Genomic DNA, 23,158 nt, shown 5'->3' with positions numbered 1-23,158 from the left:
GTCATTCTTCTCATAGCTGTCACTCACATTCCTCTTTTGTTTTTTTAAATGCCCCTAAGAAATTGCTGACTGCCGCGGAGAAGCCAAGGAGCCCCTTAGAGAAACCTAACTCCGAATACCGTTGCCGGCTCGCCCTGACCGTACTCCCCCCACTGCCCGAAACTAACAAGCAGCATTTGAAATTTCCCCCTTGAGTCACCCCACCAGCTTCTGCTCGCAGATCGGCGAGCGCCGAGACGTTTGCGGGTCCCGGGGGGCGGGCGCGGCCCCGCCCCAGGGCGGTAGCGGCGGCGGCGGCCCCGCCCCGGCTCGGCCTTTATAGCGCCTGCCCTGCGCTCCGCCGCAGCAGCCGCTGCCGCTCCGCGCCTGCCTTCCCGCCCGGCCCGGAGAGCACCGCGCCAACGGGCTCCTGCGCTGGTAAGTGCGATGCCTTTGAAGCCCAGCCAGGGTTTAGCCAACGTGCCGGGTGTCCGTCGGACAGAATCGAGTGGTTGCTCTTTAAATTTAAAAAAAAAACCAAACCAAAACCACCAAGGTCTCGTGTCATGCAGTGTTTCAGCAGTGGGGAAGGGCTGTTCTACCTGCTACAATACATAGTAGTTTCACAAGAAGTCAGCAGGACTGCTGTTTGTGATGCTGAGGTTGGGCCTGAGAAACTAATTATGGTAACAAATGACAAATTACTTGCATAGCTGCCCAATATACTGAAAATAATTACTTTAATATGAATAATGTTTAAGGGAAAAGATACCTGCGGAAATCACAACTGAATCTGAAAAGTGTGCACGTCTGAGTGCCTGAGGCATGACTTGCTTTCTTGCATTATGAAACTTGCTTACAGGCAAAGGGTGCCTGTACATTAGCATTTTGGTTTGGATCATGTTGGGTTTTTTCAAATGAATCCAGTGATCTTCCCATGTTTTGGTTCACACCACTGAATGGCTTTAGAGTACTTGCACTGTAGTTCTTCTGAATAAAACTGAACTGGAAGATGCACTCCAAGTATCAGCAGGTGTCCAGTCTGCAGGACCAAACTAGAACTAGTCCAGTGTAGAAACCTCTGAAGTGGGTACAGTGTGGAGCAGGTCTTCAGCACTGACTCAATTCTGCATACCCTCTCCTACTGCATTGCACTGCTTGCTGATGTAAATATAACTAAGATTCCTATGGAATCTTTTAAAAATCAAGTTTTTGAGTTTTCTAGAATTGAGGGCACTTTAAAAAAAATCCCATTACTTGCATTGCAACTTTAAAAAGAATATATATTGATACTTTATAGCTCTCTTCCCCCATTGTTTTTACAAGCTAGTTTTTTAACAGTCACTCTTGGGAAGATTGTTCTACATGCTTGGCTACAAGATCAGCTGCATATAAGAAATCAAGACAGAATGTGTTCTAAGCCTCTCTAATACTGTAAATAAGTGAGATAACATCAAGACCAGACTTTCAAGACTTTGCAGTGGTTAGAGGCACTCAGTGAGGTGGTTAGGTTTATGTAAGTGCTTAGCATCAAGATGCAGTCAGCAACTATAGAGCTAATGAAAAAAGGAGCTTTCCCTTTCATACCCTAAATGTGGATGTTCCTTGCTTTTGTTGCAAGGTACTAATAATCAGTTAAATAGGTATGAACAGCTGGACAGCAACTAAATATATCTGCCAATTTTTAACTGTGCTAGTCTACACTGTAGAAACTGAGTATTGATTTTTCCAATTTCCCTTTCTCTGCTTCATTTAAACTCTAAAAAATCTAGTTGTATTGCTAAAGGTACAAAAAAGCTTCAAATGATAACCTCTAATTTAATTTATGGAAATAATAAGCAGATATTCCACAGCAAGTCAATGCTTAATTGTTCTGTCAATTGTGTTGTGACTTACTCTGAAACCAACTGAAGACAACAGAAACAAGAAAGCTGATGCTGCAGACTACAACATGACGCTAAGTTCCTCTTTTATTTTCAGAGTCAAAACAATACAGATAGAGGAACGAAGTGAGAATTTAACTAACAACATGAAGTTGTTACTCATCTTCCTCACAGCAACTCTGGGCACACTTGTCACCGGACTAGATTCTGTAAGTTTTGAAATAAATGGTGGGGGGGGTCACTTGGAACAGCTTCTGGTTTTGATTATACTTCTGCTTTGGACCGTGTAGTAGGCTTTTGCCTTAGAATTCTCCTTTTTGCTGCCTTTGCATGTACATATATATCTGCTGCACATATACCTCCAAGAAACAGGTTTTTGAACCCTTTGGTTTTTCTTCTGATTCTGCTCCACCCTAAGATGTCTGCTAGCATTCAAATAGTGAAGACATCATGCAATAACCAAGAAACCTAGCTTTTCTGTTTTTCTCTTAATGCAATTTAGACCTGGACACTGAGTACCAAGAGCTCACTGGTCTTTCATGGAGGTGGATATTGGGCTTTAACTAAATTTCCACCTCCCCTCCTTGAAAGTGTGATGCTACAAAAGGAGCAACAGATATGCATTTGAATATTTTTGACTATCAACCTGTATGACAGCTGATATCTATCAGCAGAGCCATTCACCAACACTATGGAATTATATTGTTACCATTACTTGTTTTAGCTCAGGCAAGCCCACTTGACCTCTGGGAGAAGTATACTAAAAACCCAATCTTCTTTAATTCCACAGAGAAAGAAATATCCAGCCTGCAAAGCAGAGGCAGGACCTGAAGTACAGGGCAAGAATCTATTATTGTATAAATCTACTGGTTTTTATGCTATGGCACAAACATGAAGCATCAAGGTCACCAAAATGACAGAGGCAGCTGGAGAATATTGCATCTTTACTGCACTGCTTGGTGGCTGAGAGGTGGAAAGGGAGAAGTTCTCTTCCCTGTTTTAGGGACACTGACCATTGAGAGCTGCTTAGGTCCTTGTAGCAGAAATAACTGCAATGTTGACCTGATGCAGTGGACCATGTTGATAGGGTTTTCCTGAGGGTTTTTGTGTGGTGTGTGGGTTTTTCTCCCCCATTCTGCTTTTGATCAAGTAGAGTTCCACTTTTCATTCACATCCAGATTCCATGGAACAGGTTCAGCTGGTAACTACATGCAAAAAACTAAACTGTTCAACATATGCAGTAGGGAACAGAGCTTGAGCCCATAAAAGATAATCAAACCAGTTAAAAGAAACTGTTTCCTTAAAATACTTTTTTCTTTTCCCTTAGGTTTATAGCAAGAAGCACTACAAGCTGCCACATAAACACAGATCAGATCATAAGGGTAAATATCTGCCTGTTCTACTTGAACCTAAAAAAGAACTTGTTAACCTGCAATTACATCTTCATACAAGAAGAAAGACTCTTAATGATACTTAAACACCTAAAACTTAGTTTGCAGCTATGTTACTTCACCGTTCAAATGTTTTGCCTCTAATTAGTGATGTCTTACTTGCAGAATGCCATTGTTTGAATGGAGGAACCTGCATTACCTATTACCTCTTTAGTGGAATTAATCGTTGCATATGCCCAAAAGGATACACTGGGATTCACTGTGAACTAGGTAGAGTATCTATCTTCCTTAATACTAACTAAATTGATTGAAAAGATCTAAAAAGAGAGGCAAGTCATGAATACAAAATGCCAAGTGAAAGTATTACCCATAAATACATGACTGGATATCCTTTAGCACTTTACACTCACAGAGTAAGTGAGGAGAAACAGCTAAATATTGGTGCAAAATCAGGACCTTTTTTTGTCCCTGTCTCACTAATGTTGCCTACCTCCTCACAAATGTTTTAGTTTGGGGGGGGAAGTGAACTTGTTTGGGAATGTTCAGAAGCAGAAGAACTGATTATATTGTGAAGTATACTGAAACTATTAAAGAAGCAATAGGCATGCTTTAAAGCATAAGATACTTGATGCTCAGAATTCATATGGACAAATTTAATAAGAATATATAATCAGTCCAGACTTTGCATCATATGTTTTAAAGTGTAATGCAAGAACTTTTTTCTCATTAGAAGGATCCATACAGATTATAATTGATCCAAGACAGAAATAAACAAGAACATGCTGCTAACTAAATACTTATTTTCTCAGACACTGACAGCATATGCTATACTGAGAATGGGGAGGACTACAGAGGAATGGCAACAGAGGATGAATGTCTGCCATGGGACCTTCCGTCAGTAATCAGGAGGGGTCATTACCATGCTCGCTTGAAGAATGCTTTGGAGCTCGGACTGGGCAAACACAGCTACTGCAGGTAAGAAAAGCATTGCTCTTCCTGGGATGAATTCTACTGGTACAGCCCCATAAGTGCCTCAAGCAATGGTACATGTTTTAAAAAACAAAAAACCCCAAACAACAACAAAAACCTAAAAAACCCCCAAAACAGAATATTAGAGATTAACTCTGACTAAAAATATTTGGAATGTGACTCTAAAGTGTCTAGAGTTATCACCACTGAAGCTGATCATACTGCAAAATTCCTGGTAGGCAACAGTAATAGTCAGTTGTTAATTATTTTCTCTGGCATACCTTGCAACAGAACACTTTTGGCCTTTTCAGAATGGTTAGAGTTCTAGGATACTTTAAGTCTTTATGAAAAAAAAACACTTCCTTTATCTTCTAGAAACCCGAATGGAAGGAACAGGCCCTGGTGTTACACCAAAAAGGGATTCACCATTCAAGAAACACCATGCAACATGCAGAAGTGTGGTAAGTAACATTAGTTTCAAGACAACTGTTTGTTTTGTTTAGTTTTTTAATAGCACAAGGTTGGTGCTTAATTGTAAGAACATCTCAACAAAATTTCTCCTTTCATAGGGCGTGCATGTGGTCAAAGGAGCATCAGCAAGTACTTCAAGATTGTTGGTGGAAGCCAGGCAGAGGTTGAGTCTCAGCCTTGGATAGCTGGCATCTTCCAAACCATAAGGGGCACTGACCATTTTCTGTGTGGTGGCAGCCTCATTGACCCTTGCTGGGTACTTACAGCAGCACACTGTTTTAATACTCCGTAAGTTTACAGTTCTGCATCCTTCCTATTTGCAACTTTCTTCAACTGATTTCTTTGCACAATGCTCATTGAGCAACCCTTCAAAATGTACCATAGTAAGAATGTTCTTTTGAGCAAAACAAGAGCAGCAGCCATAAACATTAAGCCTCTGGGAGTCTAAGTCTAGCAGAATGAGCTAGCAAGATGCAAACATTTTGGTGGATTATGCAATTTAAACAAATTTAGCCTAAACTGGAGCCAGAGTTTTATTTTACCTTAGCTGTTCCCACAACTCAAAGGTTGTACTGAAAGGTGATGAGCTGCTGAGCGATACATTTATAGGTGGTTTTTGTTGTTTTTCCTGTGGGAAGCTGATTCTTCTGGCATCCTGCAGGGGATTCTCATCACCAATGCTTTGCATTAGTAGCAGCTAGCTAGGTGTGTGTTTCAAAATGCTTGAACATCTATCTTAATCCCTTCAAAGGGAAAATCAGGATGCTTTCCTTTAGAGTATTGGATCAACTCTCAAAGCTGACTAAATTTTGCCTTTTCTTGCCAGCATAAAAAAAACCCCCCACAAAACAGAACTGGGACTTGATCTAAACTGTTGACCTCACTCTCAGAAACGTAGTTTTCATGAATCTCTTTACTCCCAGGTCAAAAAAACCACAAGACAAATCCAACTACAAAGTCTTCCTTGGAAAGTCCATACTGAATGTTACTGATGATAAGGAACAAGTATTCATGGTTGATGACATCATCTCTCACCCTGACTTTACAGATGAGACAGGTGGCAATGAGAATGATATTGGTAAGTGTCATCTTAATATGAGCCTTTAAAACACTGAGGATAGCTGAAGGCTATGTAATTGTGGCATACATCTTCTAAAAGAAGTAGAACCAGAAATGAGATGAAGGGGAACAGGAACTAGATGCTTCTGAGAACTAGGCCTGTGAGTAAGATTTTTCCACTTGTATAAATTTGGTTTGTGGCACATGTCAGATGCGTTACCTGGCACATGGTCAACTATAAGCCTGTTTTATCTCTGGATGTGTACAAGTCATGGCTCTTGCATAAGCACTAGTGGCAGCATCCTATTTCTACCATCTTTCCAACTGGAGGGGGCTGTCTGTCAGCAGAAATGCATGCACACCAGGTCTAGCCATTCAGAACTGGGCAGGAAGTCTTATACACATGCAGTATGGTTGCTCTGCCTTGAGCATAGTAGGCCCAGAACTTTGGGGTAGAGATTACATTATTCTGTGTCTACAGAGATCATACTGTTTGTTTAGTAAATAATGAAAAATTGCATGCACAGTAGGTTTCATCATATAGTAGGGGAATGGTATATCAGGTACTACATTAGCCAAAGGTTATCCTGAATTAATCCAGACTTTCATAAGTCTCTCTGGCTTTCACAAGCCTGTCCCTAAACCAAAAAAGCCAGCAAAGTCAGATGGGTTTTTGCAACTTGCACAGAACAGACTTGCCACTTAAAACTCTACCACCCATTCCAGATTCCTGCTGCTAAGGAAAAAGATTCAAATAGCTTCATAAGCCGTTCTGGTGAAGTACAGGATAAACTGTCCCCTCTTCAGCAGGGCAGTGGGTGCTACCCTCTACAGCCAGGCAGGAAGTTGAGATTAAGACATCTGAAGATACACTTGCAGAGGAGTCTTTCCTGAGCTATCACCTCCTGTCCTTCCAGGAAGGAAGTTAAAGTTGGAATGTTTGCCAATTTTAGTGCTGGGAAATTATTTTATCATTACTAAATAACAATCCAGTGTGACTCCAAAAGCAGTGAGAGGAACCATATGTAACCAGAACTAAATGTAATTGCAACTATTGCCATTAACTGTACCAGATACTCCTATTTTCAGATAACTTGAGGGGGGAAAAACTTGCTTTACAAATCTAACTATCTTCTCTGACTTGTTTCTTAGCTTTGATAAGGATAAGAACAAATTCTGGACAGTGTGCAGCAGAATCCAAATATGTCAGAACAGTCTGCTTGCCAGAGAAGAACCTTTACTTAAGAGACAATACCCGGTGTGAAATATCTGGCTATGGCAAACAAGACTTTTGTAAGTGAATGACTTCTCTTTCCAAAGTTGTACTTCCACAACATGGGAACTGGGTGTTTTTTATACCATGATCTACAAAGGATTAAAAACAGATTCCTTTCTATTTTATGTACTCCATGTGCATCTCTAAGATGATCTTTGCTATCTTCTCTAGTTGTCCATGGCACTTCCTATCTGATGCTTCTCACACTTGTCAACCATACAAAGTAAGCCAAGATGTAAAACACAGCAATTTTTTTCATTCATGATGTGGTGAGGAGTAGAAAAAGTTAAAGCTGTGTTGGAGGATTAACAAATAATTGCATTTGTGCAAAACTTCCTTCAAGAACTATCAAACTCTTTCTCTCTAAATACTAAGCTTTATAGTTTGCATTTGGAACACTTGTTTTTCCTCTTTAAAACTTATTCATTAACAGGAAAAGTAAACCAATACTGCATAAGCTGGAAATAAGAGCCTCAAATCAGAACTGGAATAGTTATGCTAGTTTAAGTGCTGAAAGTGTGTGTTATGGGTGTTTTTGTTTTTGTCTTGGATGGTGAAAATAGTTAAATAATCTTTTGTTTGCAGATGACATCTACTATGCTCAAAGACTGATGTCAGCCACTGTAAACTTAGTATCGCAGATAAAATGCAAACATGAATACTATGACAGTATCAGAGTTACTGACAACATGGTCTGTGCTGGAGATCCCACATGGATGACTGATGCATGCAAGGTAAAACTTGTTTGTTTCATGTTCTAAACAATTTTAAATGCATGTGCACTACATGGATCAGCTGGTGGCATCTTGTAATTCTACTAGTCAGAAGAGTCTCTCTATGTAGCAGGAATTTAGTACATCCAGTGGAGTTGATCTGTAGTGTGGCCAAACATATGGAAGAAAGTTGGGACCTAGAGTTAGGTGTTACCCCAGTGCAGACCCCCTTTTGGAGGAGCAAGAAGTGCAGTATCTTAGCCACTGTTATTCCTCAAGGCCTTATTTACAATCTATTCAAGCAATGGCTGGTAGATATGCATCAGAGGAATACAGCAGCTATTCCAATCTCAGCTTGTACTTTCTTAACACTAACTGTAGCTCTGCAAAGGGATAAAAGGTGAACTACTGGGTAGCCCCTCCACAGATTCCTCAGAACTAGATTTGCTTCCCTGCACCCTCACTGGGCAGGGTGGCCATATGAGCCACTAAAAAGAACAAGTGTTGTCCTTAAGTGTAAAAGTACCTTATGGACAGGGAGATAACTGATTCTGTGATGCAAATTGGGTATGTTTGCTCTGACCTTATATTGCTAGTCTAATATATGTGATTATAAACTTAGGATGGAGTGTTGTGTACAAGGTAACTATTCTCTCTGTGCCCTGCTAGGGGTGAACTAGAGAACTCCTTACCTTACAGACTGTGAAGTCACAGCAGATGCTGAGCCTTCCATTCCATTTATGTGGTGTTCTCAAAAGTCAAAACTTTAGCTCATGGGTATTTACTAGCTTGTTTCACTCTGGAAAAACAATCACAGGTTCCCTGTTACAAAGGATTCATCTGCAGAAAATGACCTAATATGTTCTCTTTCCATTGTCAGGGAGATTCTGGTGGCCCCATGGTCTGTGAGCACAATGGCAGGATGACACTTTATGGGATTGTCAGCTGGGGAGATGGCTGTGCGAAAGAAAACAAGCCTGGCGTTTACACCAGAGTTACTCAATACCTTAACTGGATTGACTCCAATATGAATGCAGTAATCACCAAGAGCCGTTTTCTCCCTGAAGCAAAGTGACCTTTTTTCTACATCTGGACTCAAATGAACAAGATTAAGTCTATACTGATGTCAGGACACTAAAGTCATGAATCACGAGAGGCTTTCCTTTTAAATGCTCATGTGGTCTGCCACTCACATCAGTGTTCCTGAGGCAAAGAGACGGTTGATATATTATCTTACTACTCTGAATTACCTGAAAACCACTCCATGGGAAGCTAAAATATTTAACATTTAAATGAGTATTCCCATGCATGATACTATGCATATCAAGTTATCTGTCCACTTTATTTATGAACCAGCATTTGGTCTGGAAGTATTGGTAAAGTTTTAACTTAATTCAAGTATTCATTTTATACATTGTCTGAGTCTAAAATCTTTCCTCATCACACTGAACAATGCTAAGACTCCTAGAAACTTAACCTGTACTTATCTTACCAGTACTGAGAGGGTGATCAGGCTTTGCATCAGAAAGTGAAAGAAACTGCATCAGCATTACCATCATTACTGTGTGAAGAAGGACCAAAGTCTACTTGGACTGAGGCAACACTTGGTATACAGAGTTCATTGCTATAGACCCAACACATAGTAAAATCTGAAGGATGGCACCTGTAGCTGTGTCAGCATTACAGACTCTTAACATATTCCACGTAAGAACTGTGCTGCAAGAAGGCAAGTTGGAAACTTGACTGGACTTCCAGGTCACATCTGAAGGTGTCTGGGGCCCCTGAAAAGTCTGATTATACAACCTCTCTACCTATGCACCCAGGAGAAGATTTAAGAACTCACACCCATTGAATGCTGCAGATGTCAAAAGTCAGAACTTTATTTCCATTCATTTAACTGATATTATGTGGAAACTACTTCTTCTTTCTGGTTTTATTTTTAAACTTGTCTTTGTTTTATAGATTTGAATTATTTGTATGAGGGCTGGAACCTCAAGCTTTATTTAATTATTTTTACTGTTTTTAACTTATTGTTTGTATTATGGGTGTTAAAATATCATTTAAAAAAAAAAAACTTAGGTGTCTGTTCCTCCTCTCTTGCAAGGGGAAGGGTATGATTTGAAGGGAACTGCCATTAAGTTCTAAATACCTTAATAAAACAAATGTTTGAACTACCTGTTTACTAAAGCATTTCACATGAGAAATTAATGTCTGCTCTGGGCTAGAGTGCTAGAAAACTGTGTGCACTACCAAGACATAGAGCATGGGATGAACAACAGTGCTGAGGATCCAATATACATGCTGCATCTGCTTAAACACTCCCATCTAATCCTGTGGACTAGCCCTTCTCAAGTGGTTGTGGAGTACCTTGTAAAGCAAAACATCCTCTTCAGGCTTCACCCTAAGGGAATACAGTTCTCATGCTCTAGAACTTCTCTGCAATAAGATCCAAATCACTTGGTGTGGGGGATCAGGAGATAAGTATCAGAGAAAGGTGCTAAATTGAAAGCAATAGTCCTCACTACTTCTTTGGACACTAATTTTCAAAGAGAAGCATTTGAAGTTGACCTCAAGTACTGCTAGGCAAAATCTTAGGTAGTAGAAATTATATCTGAACAGCAAGATATAAATATATTTGAGTTTATTTTCTTTTTTGAGAAAGAAGTTTAGCTAGAACAGAATTCATAGTAAAGAGTGCTAAGAACAAAGAAATACTTAAAGCCAACTGTGTTTCTAATAATGGACAAAATGTCACAACTAAACTCAAAGTAGTCCTTGCTGAAGATACGTTCTTTTGTTTGGGCAGACACCATAGGCAGAAAACACTCTCAAGGTCTTCTCTTTTGGATGGTTAAGGGAACACAGTGAGATCCTAGCATCACTTCGACATCCTAAAGAGCATGTGCTGTCTGCTTTGATTTTGTTTCTTTTAAGGAAGCTGTAAGATGAGACAGACTGGAGGCACTGCTATAAACAGCGTTTATAGGAAATTTACAGAGAAGGGTTTGTATCATAGCATCAGGATACCATGTATTTGTGTGATGTTTGTAATTGTGAAAGTAAAAGGCTTGCACATATCATAACAATATCCTGCCAAGCATTAAATGACTTCCTACACTGAAATGGCCATCATGGAACAAATTAGCAGGCTAATTTCTGAAGTTAGCAGTCCCATCCATCCTAACTGAATAACACAGTGAGCCAGCAAGAATCCAGTAGTTACTGGTCAAAAGATCTCAGACTAGCAATTTGGCTTGCCATTTTTTGGCCTATTTTTAAAGAAGTTAGTACCCAAATGTTTTGTTAGTTATTCATCTCCTCTCACAAATGCAGAATTGGGCATCAAATTACAGGACTGCTAGCAAAATTTAACTGATTTTTATAGATCAGACCATATTAACATTTACTTTCTCATTATAGTTCATTTAAGAATTCATAAAAAAAATGAAATGTGTATGTGCAATTATTCCTTATGGAGCTCTCATACAAACCTTTTGGTCTCAGTCACTAGCTGCTTAATGATGAATGACTACAGATTTCAGAAACATTTTGGAAAAGTCTTGAGCAAGAAATTTGTTGTGACCTGCAAGCAGTGCTCTGACTATGAATGAGCAGAATTGGCTCTTTTTAAAAAGTACTCATAATAACATTTCAGTCAAATGGGCTTTTGTCATGTTATACACACCAAAGAATGTAAAAAACCTCTGAAGAGAGAAAAAAATATTTTTCCTTTTTTTTTTTTTTAATCAAATAGAGATGAGCTAGATAGATAAACTCAACTTATTGTCAGACTGATTGATGTCTTCACTTCATAGCAAGGCAACCATGAATTCAGAGTTGCTCAGGTACAAATTCAACTATAGCAATCCTTTCAAAAATCAAGGGAAAATGCATAAACTAAATTCTCTCTTTCCAAAAAGCACACTGGTATTTGTGAGAAGCATGCTACATCTTGTAGCTTATTGTAGTCTGGGTACATGAACCTTGCACATTGGTGATGGAATGATAGGAATAAGAATCTTAATGAAGTCTTGTCCTTTAGACTCAAGACTGAAGCAGGTAACATCTGGACTATTTCCAGCTCTGTTATTGTTAAGTCACATGTCTTTGTACTTCAATTTCCCTTCTATAAAATGGGTGGGGCATTACTTCCTTTCTCCCACAGATCTGAGTATGATTTGTCAGGAGGAAGGAGAGTTGACAACCGTGTGAATGTACTGTGAGTAACATGCTGACAGCCCAGTCTCGTACAGGGACAGTAAGCACTACTTAAATATGAAATGATTACTGACAATACTGGATTGTGATCTGTTTGGCAATACAATTTGTGGTTGGGATCTGCAAACAGAAATTTATTAGTACAGGTTACCACTGTGTGTGGTAGAATTATTTGGCAAAAGCGTGCTGTTTGTGGACTGCTGATTAAAGTTTGTGCAGGAAGAATTGCATTGTTTCTAGAGAACAAGTTGGAGATCTTCTGCGAGAAACTGTGAGACTGGACACTGTGCAAGAAGAGAAGAGAAGGAAGGCACTTCTTCACTGCTTTTCTAGACAGTAACTAACAGGACAGCCTGACCAGTGTTGGCAGAGAATACTTTGGGCACAAAGTAAGCAATGGTAATACAATTTTAGACAAAAATATACTATGTTTTAAACATGTCTTTTGGGATGCTACAGCTTTCTCACTTCAGTATTTCTTTCATTTAAACATTCATCAAAGGACTAAAGTCAACAGACTTCCAACAGGTGGAGAATATAAATATCTTCAGGGCGATTGCATATTATTATCATTGTAATGAATGGCACATTTGTCATCAACTTCTACAGGCTTTTTCTATTAATAAAGTCAATACAATTTATATTTCAACTTATTCCTGTCATTATGAATATAAGTAAGGATGAAAAAGGAGTAATAACCAAAATTTGCATTTAGGTCTCTTTCATTTTGAAATTTAGGAAGCTCTGGAGAAAGTGCGAATAAAGAGAGAGTCTTGAAAGCAGAGGAAATTTAGATGCTGTTTTGGATGTGCAATCTTATTTGTTCTTTAGTTTATGTTAGATAAACTGCCCCAACAAAAATGAAATCTTTAAACAAACATACAGTGTACATACATCTCTGCTTTGGCTGCTATAATACTTCGCATACTCTCTTTCAATGTTCTCTGCATGACTTTGACCCCACAACTACAATATCATCTGGCTGGCTAGTTATCAGAGCCTGGGAAAAAGAAGGGCAGAAGATGAGAGCACTGTTTTGCAAAACTTTATCTTCCTGCAACAGAATCCACAGGAAACATTTTCTTTCCCTCCTTACAGAGAGTGAGCAGAAGACAACCTGGGTTGTGGTGCTGGTGAGGAGGAAGAGAAGCAGCCTAGAGACCTGTTCATGGAGCTTGGCAAACACCACTGCAGAATGACAACAGAAATACTAGAGAGTGAACCTTTTTGGAAGATATTAGGTATCTGGTGGGTTCTAACCTACATGCAAGACAAATCCTGATATCATAAATCTGCTCTTACTTAAGCATATCTTTCTTGATTTAAGATATGTGGCAGGCAACAGAAAGGAGTAGAATGGGAGTCCAACAAGCATTTAGAAACAGCTGAGAGATGGGCATCAGCCAAAGAGAAGCGATCATACCCTCAGAAGCCTTAGGACCCTAACTGATGTGAACTCAAGGCCCTACTTATCTTCAGTGCTTCCACAGAAGAAACATATTAAGCAATGAGGACAAAGCAGTATCTGATGTGTCCAGAGCATAGGAAGCTAGTTCAACCTGTCAGCTCTTAAAAGGAAGTGATGCATTCTGAATGGACAGACCACTTTACCTTATATAGCTGAAGCTTTCTTCAGAATTGAAACTAGAATGTGACTCAAAGCACTTAAAAATAAAATCTGTTTTAAATAAACTAAGTTATGGTGAAAGATGATATATAGTCACCTATTCGTTGCATATGTTACACCACTTCCATGTGGAATTGTATGTGTGGGAGGATTTTGTTTGTGCATACTGAAACCTGAACTAATAAAGAGCAATCTGACTATTTGGTCACTAAGCCTTTGGCTCATTTCTGACACTTAACCAGAGCGCTTGCTTTGGGGCAAATGACAACAGACCTTATTCATGAAAAGAAAATCAAACCTTTCTGCATTCATCAAGCTTGTAATCTGAAGTTTCAGATACCCCCACCTCAAGGCAAAGTAAAAAAACTAAGTGACATACTTGAAACAATGCATATTCATTAATGAGCAAGTCTGGGTTCAAACTTGGTCTGGCATACCCCTTCCACATCCATCACATCCCATGCAATTATACAAGTGGGCAATTTGAGCAGAATTTGGGTTATGTTATTTAACCTTTGGGCAAGTGAAAGAAGTGGAACTTTAAGAAGTGAAAATGTAAGAAATTTATGGAACAAGTGCTATGTACTTCATGAATAGTAAAATGAGATGTACACCCACAAGTCAAGCATGAATACATATGCAGACCCACATGAGCACTATGCTCGATTCCTGTGTCCTGTTCCATAGAGTCATGGTTTAACCCCAGTTGGCAACTAAGCACCTCACAGCTGCTCGCTCATCCTCCCCTCCCCCCTCCCCCCTGCAGTGGGATGGGGGAGAGAATTTGGGAGAAAAAAGTAAAACCTGTGGCTTGAGATAAAGACAGTTTAATAGGACAGCAGAGGAAAAGAAAATATAATAATAATAATAATAGTAGTAGTAATAATAATAATGATGATAATGTACAAAACAAGTGATGCACAATGCAATTGCTCACCACCCACTGACCAATGCCCAGCCAGTCCCCAAGCAGGGATCGCTGCCCCCCGACCAACTCCCCCCAGTCTATATGCTGAGCATGATGCCATATGGTATGGAATAGCCCTTTGGCCAGCTGGGGTCAGCTGTTCTGGCTGTGCCCCCTCCCAGCTTCTTGTGCACCCAGCAGAGCAAGGGAAGCTGAAAAGTCCTTGACTTAGCATAAGCACTGCTTAGCAACAACTAAAACATCAGTGTATTACCAACCTTATTCTCATACTAAAATCCAAACCACAGCACTATACCAGCTACTAGGAAGAAAATTAACTCCATCCCAGCCAAAACCAGGACACATAGCTACAGCCAACTAGTTGACTCATTCAGATTTAGGCTGCATCTGTCTGGTAGGATACACTGATGATATTTGAAGCTGGGAAGGTGTACAAGTATACCAGCATCCAAACAGAATTCAGAGTGAACTTAGCAAACCGGAGTCATCAGAAATGAACAAGCTAATAAAGGCAAACAGGAACAACCAAACACACAGAGGCAGATGAGTGACGACTGGTATTAAAGCAGATCCAGAAGGCATAGCAGACCACAAGCTGGATTTAAGTCAACAGTATTGAGCAAAAAAATGTAAACATACTGACACATACACTGGAGCACAGTTTGTAAACCTGGGGACTAGGCAGACACTCAGCAGTGTCTTGTTTTAAGCATCATTCTTCTTGATGAGAACACAACAAAAATGATCAATGGTCTAGAACATAAGGAGAAAAGACTGAAAATATTTGGTTTATTTTATCTAGAGAAGCAAAATCTACAAGGGACATTTTCTTCAAAGGGGAAAAGACTGCAGCAGAGAAGGGAATAAACTGCCCTCTGTGTCTACGGGCGATAGGGTGAGAAGCAATAAGCCTGGCTGCAGGAAGGGAAACTGAATCCAAGTATTATGAAATTACGCTACTGGTAAGAGTGGTGAAGCATGACAATAAATGGCATTGAGTGGCATTGAACCTCCTCCACTGGAATTTTTCAGAATAATTTAGACAGAGATAAACTAGTTGTTCTGGGCTCTTGCAATGAAACTGGAAGGGATTTTGAGAAATCATCTAATCTCAGGTTCTCTGTTTTATTATGAAATAAATGAACATGCTCAGTGACTGAGATGACTACATGAAAATACAGACACCACAGGGAAGTTTAGAAATAGTATTACACAATTTAACCATCTTTTTAAAAAATGGCTTTAAAAAAATGGCTCTTATGAGACACAATGGTCTGGATTTATGAATTAACAATTAAAGGCAAACCTCTTAATGGTGGACTAATAACTACAAAAAGTTTTGAGCGAACTTTTCAGTGACTCTTAACAAAATGATATTCCAGACAGAACTAGAATCAAATTAATTGCTTCCATGTCCCACTGCACAAAATATTTGCAATGAATAACATGTGCAACTGGCAAGAGAGTAAAATTATTATCCCCCATTGGATAGTGGAAACGTTCTTTCTCTACTGAATAACTGGAAAGTGTTTTGTACGTAATGCTATGACTTGGCATCATACGCATGAATTACCTCAGTATGTTTCAAGCTGGAGGCCTCTGGGTGTGATAAAACCTTCCAAAGCACAGTATTACCATAAGGAGGCAATCACAAAAGAAGCTGAAAATCACAGGCAACCACCAGACTTTGCCAGTCACGGACTTATGCATTTTAGGATCTGATGCCTGTTTGGTGACAGTATAATTCCAGAAAACCAGCTGGACACATTTACAAATAAAAAACATCCACAGGCAGTTTCATCATATATTAGAAATGAAGCAAAGTATCTCTGCTAGTTACAGCTCAGATTACAGTTACAGTTACAGCTCTAGTTACAGTTCTAAATTCACTATATTCATAACTACAGCAGCAGTAATTAAGAATCACCACTTAATAATTCTTCCCTAAATTTTCTTGTGTTGTGGCACAAAACTTTAGCCTAAGTTAAAACAAAACATCCCCAAGTGACATAAATCAGAACATCACTACAGCTGTTGAAATTGCAGCTGTTCCATGAAGATCACAGCATGTACTTGGCATTACTACAGCACATCAGCACCCATGACAAAAAAATCTTCACTAATGTTCCAACTCCTTCGTCTCCAAATGCACCTGCAAAGTCTGACATACTGCAAACTGGTGTGGTTGGATAACTTTTTTATTTTTAAACATGCTTATGTGCTATATTAATAGCAGCCCCAGCCACATGAAGAACTGCCTTGAACAGGTATCCTTGACCATCTCAGTTGTATTTTGCTCTAGAACTTGCTAGCCAGAACCAGAGCCAACATTGCAGAACAACAAGCAGCTTTAAGTAGCTGCCATTCAAAAATGAATTGATTTGTCTCAGAAATGATTCTGACTAATAATCTTCCAGAAAAATGAGAGAAACTATCAGACTTAAATCAGCGACAGCATTCAAGTGCCATCACTCAAATGGGAAGACATTTTTACTTCCTTATGTGGTTAACAGCTTCTGCTTTATTTCTGGAAGGATCTTAGCTGTCATTTCACAATTGTGATTCTTCACAAATATGTCCTAGGCATCCTTGTTTGGGTGTTTGATTTGGCTTTGAATGCCAAATCGGGCATGGGGGTGGAAACTGAGGTGGAAGAATCCCTCAAAAACGTGGGGTAGAAATTCTCATTCAGTCTATCATGTGAAGACTGGGCACAACAGAAATATTTTAAGTATTTAGTTTTATAGAGGATCACTGGAGAGACTGAATCTAAGCTTGGCTGTTTTATTTCCCTTAGACACCTTGCATTTGGGATCAAACGTATTTGATCACAGACATCACATTTTATGTATCATCTTTAAGAACAAATGATTGCTAACTTCATTTCAAACTAGACGTAAACAGACAATCTGTTTCCAGAACAACCCAATTTCATCTAAAATAACTGCAACTAGGTTTATTCTGCATACTAAATCTTTTGGCACCTAAGGACACTTCTGTCTTATAGTAACTATATCCTTTATTTACAATAGGCTTGTTTTAAGACATGCGGTATCAAGAGCTCTTTTAAGACACGCAGTATCAAGAGCTCTAGGGAGGCAAATCAGAGAAATTTATCATATTCTGTAGCTGAAGCCAGCCTATGGAAATATTTTTAGATGGTCAACTTGACTCAGCCTTAAAACTACATTAAAGGGACTTTTTGAACATTTAGGGGGGAAATTATATAAGCTACTAGCTTTGCTCTAAAAATTTTGGAACAATTTTTGTTTTTACAGTCATATTCTAGTCTTAAAATATACATATGTCCTCCTGAAGCATGAAAACAATCACATGGACAGGAAAAATACTGACTGTTCAGAGGCAACAGAGCTGTCAAACACCTAAGCTGACAAACAGTGGGAAGGAGATAAAGAGACAGTAGATTCCAGCCTCCCAAGGATGTTAGCTTATGAGTGCTTTAAATTGCAAAGCTTAAAAATAAAGTTTGTCACCTGACTGTGATTGATGTCAGCAGCCTTTTAACTCAATAAACTTGCAATAATAACAAAAAGTTTTATTATTAATTGCAGCACTGAAAATGTCAGGAGGCAGCAATGTTTAAAGACCTCTCTGGAACTAGGTATGGTATCTCAGTGAAAATATACCAGACAAGTGCCAGGCTATACATACCTGTGCTGGCATTTATGTTCATAGACTTTGTGTCAGTATAAGAAAAGGGAAAAGCATACAGGTATAATGAAATTGTATAGTTTTCACTATATTTCTTTTATATTTTTTACTACATTGGTTTAAAGAAGTTAATAATCTTTCCTTGTTTGACAATTTTACGGCTACGAAGACTGTGTGGTAACAAGGTCTGAATTTCACAACTACATAAGCTTTTCTGCTACATTTTTTTCCTACCAACCATTCATGACAAAGGCTGAAGTTTTTACATACATATATGTGTGTGTGTGTGTGTGTGTATACACATATGAATGAATGATGTATTTCACCAACTTAACATCAAAGGATCCTGCAAATCTCCAGCATTTGAGCTCCTGCATTCAACAGCCTGAGAAGGTAGATATATCTGCTGGTATATCCTAGTTTCTGTAGAGACAATCAAGATGAGATGCTATTTAATTATTGTTTTCTCATTGTCTGGGTATCTGTTGCACTTGTCCAGCCACTACAACTAAAATTACAGTCTATGGGCTCTTTGAATGGCAAAGAGCTTTCTTACTTAGAAGGTTACCAGTACCCCAGCCATGTTGTTGGTGTCACTGCACAGGAGCCAATGGTTCATTTTCTATATTAACAAAACCACTGCCAAACAGAAATGTTAGTCTTGTGTTTTTAGTTACTGAATCTTGCTATGAAAACAAAGATGCATCAAGATAGTCTTTATAAAGATTCAGCAACAGAAATGAAATTTAAAAGCCCTCAAATCAAAGACATGGGCAATCAGATCAATCTGGAGATTTGTAAGCTATCAGAGAAATAAGGTTTTAAAGGGAGAATGTAATTATAGGACTGAGGGAAGCCCCCACCCTCCAAAAGACAACATTATTACTGAATGATCTGCAAGAGCAATTGAATTCTTATTTCCAGATTTAGTCCTACTTGTTTGGGCCAACTTGACCTCTTGTTTTACAGGAAACAATCTCACACCTACAAAGCTCCCAGCAGATAGGGCAGCTTCCCTGTCTTTAAAAGCCACTATTCTCTATTAAAACTTTTATGAACACCTGAAGAAAAAGTACTTATGTCTTTCATTGATTGGCCTACATAGACTCAAACTTTGATGGGTCGCACTGGCTTTTGTTCAATACTATTTTTAAGCTATGTGCCTGCAATCGATAACCCAGGCTGTGAGGAGCGAGCTGCTCGTTTCCTCTCACGGTACCCAATGTACAGGACTGCCACTAGATGGGGCAGCAGGCTCAGAAAAGGAGATGCTGCCGCTCGCAGCCAATGCACGGACAATTTACTGAGCCTATGCGCGTAAATCACACTGAAGTGGTTTTATTTATAGCCTAACCCTTGCTCCCCTTCCACCTCAGTACTTGCGAAAAGGTGAGCAAAGGATAAACAGTAGGTACTCAGCCATTTACGTATATAACCCCGCACTTCTTACTGTGACCCTGCCAAACAAGACTGTGCTTCCTCATTGACATTTATTATCTTGCATCTTCCTGACTTGTCTGGATTTCAGGCAACGCTAGCACACACTTCACGGCAGCAGAAGAGTCAGAATGCTGCCCTTATGAGAATCCCTTCTCACAACAAAGCCTTCGTGAACAAAAAAAAGGCCACGGTTTTTTCATGTCATGCTCACAGGAAGGCATGGAAACAGCGGGAAAAGTGTTTAAGAAATTGCAAAAGCGCAGCACAGTACATTACCGTTTTCCTCCAACAGCGCATGAGTTCGACTAAAATAGCATAGGCGAAGATCAACCGGCACATAAACTATGAGCGAACACGACAATACTAAATCTTACCTAAGAAGAGGAACAGTTATAATTGTTTTAAGCGGGAGCGATGACAGTGATCCTCCCCCGAGCCGCTCTAAAGCGCTAGGTCATTAAAATGTGCCCGCCGACCGCTGCCTCTTCAGCGCGTTTGCTGGGAGCGCCACCCTCCGCCCCCGCTCGGCGCCGCCGGCTCCGCTGGGGGCGCCCGCGCTTCGCGGCGGCGGCGGGGCCCGGCGGCGGCGGGGCCCGCGGGCGCCGAAGGGAGAAAATATTCATTTTCCTCTTATTATGAAAGTATTAACCTCAGGCCGTGTGGCCACGGCTAAGTATGAGCCAGCTTAGTGCTCTGGGCTGAGCGCTGCGGATGGAGATACTGGTGAGAGTAGAGGTGGCATCCCAAACACGGCACCGAGGTCTTCCTGGCACTAACGCTCGGGCGGTTTTCTCCAGACCACTTCCGTTACGTGCTACACACAAACAGAGACAAGTGCTTTGTTGCACCCGAGTTACAGCAACATAGAATCACAGAATCACAGAATCGTATAGGTTGGAAAAGACCTTTAAGATCATCGAGTCCAACCGTAAACCTAACACTACCAAGACCACCACTATACCATGTCCCATAGCACCTCATCCAAACGTCTTTTAAATACCTCCAGGGATGGCGACTCAACCACTTCCCTGGGCAGCCTGTTCCAATGCTTGATAAAACATACTGCAGTTTGCTTTGAATTGGTTTCATCTCTCGGATTTAGGATGCTGAAAGTTCTAACTTCAAGACTACACCCATGAAGTTGCCACAGGTGCTTGGAGAATTCAGTCCTTGGCTGTTTTCTGGCAGTAATGCAGACACACTCAAGTAATAGCCAAAAGTTTTTTTATCATTTCTTTTTCATGGGTCTTCGCATCTGACATCTGACACGTTCAGGCAGGGAAGCGAAGTACTGTCAAATGACTTCTGACAATACGCTTCCATCAGAAGGTGTATGAACATTTTCAGAATGCAACTGATTTTACACTGAGTAATTATTGTAATCTATTCAGGCATCAAGTGTGTAGCTAAAAAGACAAATCTTCTCAGTTTGTTCAAGAAGTTGTCCCATCCTGAAAGTAAAAATGGCATTACAATACCAAAATAGGTGTAACACAAAGATTAACAGAACATCCAGCCAGAAAGCATTTGTATATGTTTAACAAGTAAGTCTGCACACCCCTTTGTTACAGGTGTCTGATCTGTGTTACTATTTCTTGCCAAATTTTATGAAGCCTGTTACCCAAAGATTAGGAATCCTTATCGTTCTGGATCTGGGAAATATGAAACTGTTAAAACACCTGTGACTGGAAAACACACATTGTAAGGTCAGTAAACTTTTTCCAGGCTCTAATTTATCAAATTTACATAAATAATTGTTTTCAGATACATTGCTATAAGAGAAATGTGAAATATATGGCAAAGATAAAAAATCCTAGTTCACCATTCCATTAAAGAGCACTTCAAGCATTTTCTCCCTGACATATGAACAGAACTCAGTATAGCTTAGAGAAGCAAATGTTACTTTTTTAGATCAAAACTGAACGCTTATTTCATCTCATTCTGCAGATGTCAAACAAACATGGCAGAATGCCTGAGATATTCTGCTGTTCTCTCAAATTACCTACGCTCATGAGAAACCGGTCTTGTAATGTTTAAAAAGGTTTGTTATGTACTCTGTTAGACTATTACAAGAGCACAGCACACAAAAATACCCAGTTTCTAGGTTACTATTGATCTTCATCACAGATCAGTTAGTTACATTCTAAAATGATGCCAAATCACTCATTCCTTTTATAGTCATTTCTGCCACAACTATATGATAAACCATGTTTTGAAAGAAAATGAGATTAAACTGTTGCAATCAGCATTGAATCAGAAGTTCAGGGAGGAGGCAGATAATTTTCATAATCTTCAGTAATTTTCAAAATTATTTCTAGAATTTATATCTTTTGCAAAAATTGGTGGTTCAGATGCCAAGGTTAAGTAAGTAGATTTTTTTTGCTTGAAGGATAAATTCTGACTGAAAATGTGAAGACAATTTAGTATAGAAGAAATTTTTCTAAAGCATTCAGTTACAAATCGAATGAAAGGTAACAGTCAAGTAATTACTGTTCTCAACAAGATGCATTTGACCTATTAACATATGCTACATAAACTCAAGATGGCATTACACAGGAAAAATCTCTTTCATGCAAAAGATGGGGATTAAATAGCTGTCATTTCCAGGCCCTGCTGGAGAATGAAGTTTAATGAAGAAGCTCCTACTGTTACTGCCCAGGCTGCACTCTGCGTGGCAGCCTTCCAGTGTTAGTGGGAAGGTTATTAAAGCCGCAGCAATGGGGGATATTATCATGTATCACTGTGGCACTGAACAGGGTCCAGAGAACTGGCATCTTCTAGTATATGTATGAAAACAGAATTCTGCACCTTAGTGCACACACACACGTACTGGCTCCCATAAATTAATTCATCTATCAGCAACTGTCTTTCATAATGGATAAGTCCTGATTTTCCAACTCTCTGTGATCAAAGCTTATTGCGCCTTTCATAGCACTTACATAGCTGATGATAACCTTCTTCAGATCTTTTGCAAGACAGTGCAGATTCATCACTATTCAGCTATCAAACATTCAGTTCTCAAACCTCAGTATCGGATGGTCAGTCTGAGTAGTTACAGACACTGGAAGAGCCAGGGGTGTATCTCCTGTACTCTTTGGATGTACTCCTGGTCTCTTCAGCACAGAACTTACTCTAACTTTTGTGTCTCCTTTCTGCTTCTGTGTTTGTCCATCTCTAAAAATAGGTTTAACAGTTGCAACATTTCACTATTCGCTGGATAAGTATTTCTACCTTTACACATAAAAGGCACATCATGCAAATATATATAGAATAGATTTCCTTACTATATGAAAGTGCAGAATTCCATTAGAAGAAAAGGTACTATGTGCCATGAAGAGATTTTTTTTTTTCAATCTGGTTCTTCACTGTCTTTTATCAAAAAAACCCAACTATCTTCTTATTATAACCCTTTCTCAAGTAATCAGAGAATTGTAACAACTAATTTCTTTCCCCTGTTGTGTACATTGATAAAAACATCATCTTGCTGGAAAAGAAACAACTCGGTTCAGGGGTTTTTTCTTGTTTAAATAAA

General features: G+C 39.5%; 1 protein-coding gene and 1 long non-coding RNA gene across 3 annotated transcripts in view; one reads left to right on the top strand and one right to left on the bottom strand.

The window, feature by feature from the left end:
* The window catches only part of LOC140655194 (uncharacterized), a 122,930-nt gene that overhangs the window by 62,348 nt on the left and 37,424 nt on the right, over positions 1–23,158 (bottom strand). Inside the window, exon 1 of one of the 2 annotated variants that reach the window (XR_012043705.1) lies at positions 20,001–20,114. The exons of the other annotated variant lie outside the window; for it this stretch is intronic. This is a non-coding gene — a long non-coding RNA (uncharacterized lncRNA). Of the gene's footprint in view, positions 1–20,000; positions 20,115–23,158 lie in introns of those variants that run through there. 2 annotated transcript variants of the gene reach the window in all.
* PLAU (plasminogen activator, urokinase) lies at positions 336–9,934 on the top strand. The gene is made up of 11 exons (XM_072869323.1): positions 336–417; positions 1,960–2,071; positions 3,190–3,244; positions 3,419–3,523; positions 4,063–4,228; positions 4,598–4,683; positions 4,792–4,981; positions 5,617–5,771; positions 6,905–7,045; positions 7,614–7,762; positions 8,622–9,934. Exons 2-11 carry the CDS (start codon positions 2,009–2,011, stop codon positions 8,814–8,816), a joined length of 1,305 nt encoding a protein of 434 aa, XP_072725424.1. The 5' UTR covers positions 336–417; positions 1,960–2,008; the 3' UTR covers positions 8,817–9,934.

Source organism: Ciconia boyciana, chromosome 8 (genome assembly GCF_034638445.1).
Source record: "Ciconia boyciana chromosome 8, ASM3463844v1, whole genome shotgun sequence".
In the NCBI taxonomy this organism is placed as follows: Eukaryota; Metazoa; Chordata; class Aves; order Ciconiiformes; family Ciconiidae; genus Ciconia; species Ciconia boyciana.
The sequence above is the reverse complement of the archived record's forward strand: the minus strand, read 5'-3'. Positions and strand labels throughout refer to the sequence as shown.

Bases quoted from the DNA above. Each gene is read 5' to 3' on its own strand.
- PLAU (XM_072869323.1), top strand. From the start codon at position 2,009: ATGAAGTTGTTACTCATCTTCCTCACAGCAACTCTGGGCACACTTGTC. The intron at 3,245-3,418 runs GTAAATATCTGC...TCTTACTTGCAG, and splicing joins ACACAGATCAGATCATAAGG to AATGCCATTGTTTGAATGGA. The intron at 7,046-7,613 runs GTAAGTGAATGA...TTTTGTTTGCAG, and splicing joins CTATGGCAAACAAGACTTTT to ATGACATCTACTATGCTCAA.